This window comes from Gavialis gangeticus, unplaced genomic scaffold (assembly GCF_001723915.1).
Source record: "Gavialis gangeticus isolate Ggan-Ray unplaced genomic scaffold, GavGan_comp1, whole genome shotgun sequence".
In the NCBI taxonomy this organism is placed as follows: domain Eukaryota; kingdom Metazoa; phylum Chordata; order Crocodylia; family Gavialidae; genus Gavialis; species Gavialis gangeticus.
In genome coordinates, this window is record NW_017729029.1 from 81,678,092 (window position 1) to 81,681,494 (window position 3,403).

At 37.2% G+C, this 3,403-nt stretch overlaps 1 protein-coding gene and 1 long non-coding RNA gene across 3 annotated transcripts in view; both read right to left on the reverse strand.

The window, feature by feature from the left end:
• LOC109300914 overlaps nucleotides 1-480 on the reverse strand; it is a 6,035-nt gene extending 5,555 nt beyond the window's left edge. Inside the window, exon 1 of the long non-coding RNA XR_002098368.1 lies at nucleotides 21-480. This is a non-coding gene — a long non-coding RNA (uncharacterized LOC109300914). The remainder of the gene's footprint in view (nucleotides 1-20) is intronic.
• ASB5 (ankyrin repeat and SOCS box containing 5) overlaps nucleotides 1-3,403 on the reverse strand; it is an 89,617-nt gene that overhangs the window by 72,597 nt on the left and 13,617 nt on the right. For both annotated transcript variants that reach the window (XM_019521807.1, XM_019521808.1), the window contains one exon: nucleotides 1,942-2,234. In XM_019521807.1, coding sequence (XP_019377352.1) covers nucleotides 1,942-2,137 — 196 coding nt within the window. In that variant the 5' untranslated portion in view covers nucleotides 2,138-2,234. The remainder of the gene's footprint in view (nucleotides 1-1,941; nucleotides 2,235-3,403) is intronic.

Consider the following 3,403-nt stretch of genomic DNA (forward strand, 5'->3'; position numbering starts at 1 on the left):
CCCAATCTGACTCCTTTTACCTTTGTTCCCTCTAACCCTGTTCCAATCCTTTTCCCTCACCCAACTCCTGTATTGGTCTTCCCCACAAGCTCCTCTCTAGAACTTGCTAGGAATTTCTGCCAAAAACAGTTTTAATTGGAAATGCTGTTTTGCCACCCAAATCTTACCCAACATGCCGAGTTTTATAAAATTATCCTTGAGTAAGGCATTGTGGCTCCATAACAAAAATTCTGCTAGGAAAGGAAGAGACCACACCAGAATATCCAAGAGCTTGCCATTAGGGGAAGCTCGCTATGTGAGAAACAGGTTCAAATAATCTCTATTTCATCACATTTGGGATTAGGGCTTTGAACTAGACTGTCACACATTCTAGGTGAATGTTCTAACTACTGAGCAAGAGCTTACTTCTTTTCCTCTGCCATCTTCCTTTCTACTCCTGAAAAATGTATTATTTTATGTATGCAGGTAGAACAGTTTCAGAGATTAGGTTCCTAGGAGATATGGGTTCTGTCTATTCTAGATTGGACAGACCCAAAGCTACAGCATCCTGACTCAATGCCAGAACTTCCTGGGGCAGCCCCTTAATTGACATTAATTCTCTATCTGGGAAGGCAGGTTGTCAAATGGACTATGTCCTATTTTGAACAAAATAGGTGCATTTCCCATTTTGGTGTGAGAGTCTCTCTCTTTTTTGGTTAGATACAAAAAGTCTGTTTCATCCCAGTTTGGAATACACAAATTTCTGAAATCCCTGAAAGCTGTGTTTCCCCACTTCTACTCCTTGCCCTTCTGTATCCAAAACAGCCTACCTCCTCCCTTCCATAGTACTGTAGTTATGAGTATTGGGGTCATTACAATAAAAAGGAGAGCATCCTCTTGTTTTTGGTTACATTGCCCAATGCCACCGTGGTCCCAGGCTCTGAGAAAAGCTCATACCAGCGAAGAATGTGTTGAGCAGCCTAGCATGCTCAACACATCCTTACAAACATGGGAATATGCATGTGCAGTGTGATTAGAAAGTAAGAAATAACCTTGTGCACTTGCTCTGTAAAGATGGACTCTTCAAAGAATAATTCCACCAGTTTTCTATTTGAGCAAGTACACAGTGTAATGTTCAGAGGCTTAAAATTTAGGGTGAATTTCTACAAGGATGGCAAAATGCACTGCCATGAGGGTATCATCCTTGCAAATTTTCAAGTCCCTGTACCCAGTCCTGGAAAGGTTACATCTTCTCAAAGAAACAGTTGTAAGATTCAGAAAAATACTGAAAAAATAAGGAAAACACGTTGAGAAAAACAACACATTTTTCTCTAAAATTATTCTCTAAAATGCATGATTTGTCTTCCTGATATGTTCTAAAAATTTCAGCCCAAATCAGGCGTTTGGCACAGAACACTTTACCCTAACTAGCTAAAGACTAGCAACATTATAAACAACTAGAAACAGGGTCTTAGAATGGAAAGTATTAGCAATCTTAACTGCAGGAGTCACAAACAGTACTTAGTATAATTTAAATGTTACACAGTACCTCCTATTAACCTACATTTAAGAAATCATATTGTCTTATTTTTTTACCTGAAAATCTTCTTTAGATGTGTTTTTGTTATAACCTAAACAAAAAATTCTAACAAGCAGATTTTATTGTCCATCATACACTAGACTCTACCATCCTTCTGCATATATGGAAAAGCTACTCATGGAGAAAACGTCTACTCAAAGCACCACTAAGTAGAATGGCAGAAACTGGCCCAATATAAGCAAATTGTTCTTGTTGTGATATCAGATACCTTATACTAAAAAACCAAAAATAACAACAAAAATGACACACCATTTGACTTACGAGAAGTTTAAAATAGATTCTGCTAGCAGATAAACAGTTAACTGCAATAAATTAGCTATTTAAACAGCAGTGATAAACTAAGATAACAAGTACAAACATACCTTGCCCTTGTGGAACTCCATAAAACTCAGCAGCTATCCTTGCTGCCTCCTTACGGTTCCCTTTTACAATGTAGAAATGACTTAGTATGGCAAGGCTGATTTTAACAAAAAGTTTAAAACAAAAAAGTGAAAGTATAGTAAAGTATACATTGGATAGTTGCTGGGCAAAGGGGCGACTTTCCTCTATGACGGTCATTGCTGCAGCAGACTCTTTGTCAGCACTTCGGTACTGCTTTCAAATGCTCCGATAAGATCATATGGCTCCAGCCAGGCACTCTCAGGAACAGCTGGTCCTGCGGAAAGAAAATATCAGCTGGTCATGATGCCTGGTGCTCAAAATATGGGGATTATTTATACTGTACATAGTATTGAGTTCACTACAGCTCCTCCTGGTCTGATGATATTCAACTGGAGCAGGCTGTCCACTAACACAATTTCCAAGGTTCTAGATTATAATTCTTCCTTTTAAAAGGTCTGTTTCATTTCACAGTGGTATTTTTATTTTGTCGTCTTACTTCTATTTTTAATCATTTAAAAAGATGCCACTGAAAGTATTATTGTAAAAATATTGTATTCCACTCGCTGTTGCTAACAAAAAACAGCTGTTTGTATGTATGAAAGTGAAATGATTTCTTTCCTAAGGTATGTTCTCCCTGCTACTTAGGTATATTTGTTTATTTATGTAAGATCTCTTTTTAAGCTGTCATTTTCGATTTGCTAACATATGAAGGGCCCAAGCAGTAAAGCATTTTTCCTTAAACACAGCAAGCTTGCAATAGCTCTTAAAAAACAAATTTGGGCAAACTTGGGACACCAGTTTTAAGTCTCTCTTTAATTCAGGGATGAATAGAATAGTGGTTATCTGCATGGTTTACATAATTGTTATCTGGAATAATATCAAACAGCTAACAAAAGCAAATCCCATGTTATTTTTTTAGTGAAGATCTGCTGCTCAGAATATTTACAGAATAAAATTACAACGGAAAAAATGATGATAAGCATATAAGAAGGAAAAGTTTTTAATACCTTTATGATGTGAATTTATTCTGCTGTGTCATGTTACCTTAGAGCTAAGATATGGCAAGGTTTACTTGCCAGTTTTGGATATTGGAATGTGAAATTCTCAGCATCTTCAGAGGGAACTGATTTGCTCATCTACTGTAAATCAATTATGAAAATCAGCAGTTACTCATAAGTAATTCCATTACTTATGAGTAACTGCTCATGAGTAAGTGCATGGTTCACAAACTGATATAAACTAAAGAGCAGCCAGATAGAGCAGAATTCTTTTAAGTGAGAGACAACCCCAAAAATAACAGACCAGGACAGAATATCAGATGGTATTATTCTACTTTCTTGATATAGTTTCATAGTTTCTAGGCTCGGAAGTGACCTGAGAAGTTCATCTAGTCCAACCCCCTGCTATGGCAGGAAAGAGTACTGGGATCAAACGACCCCAGCA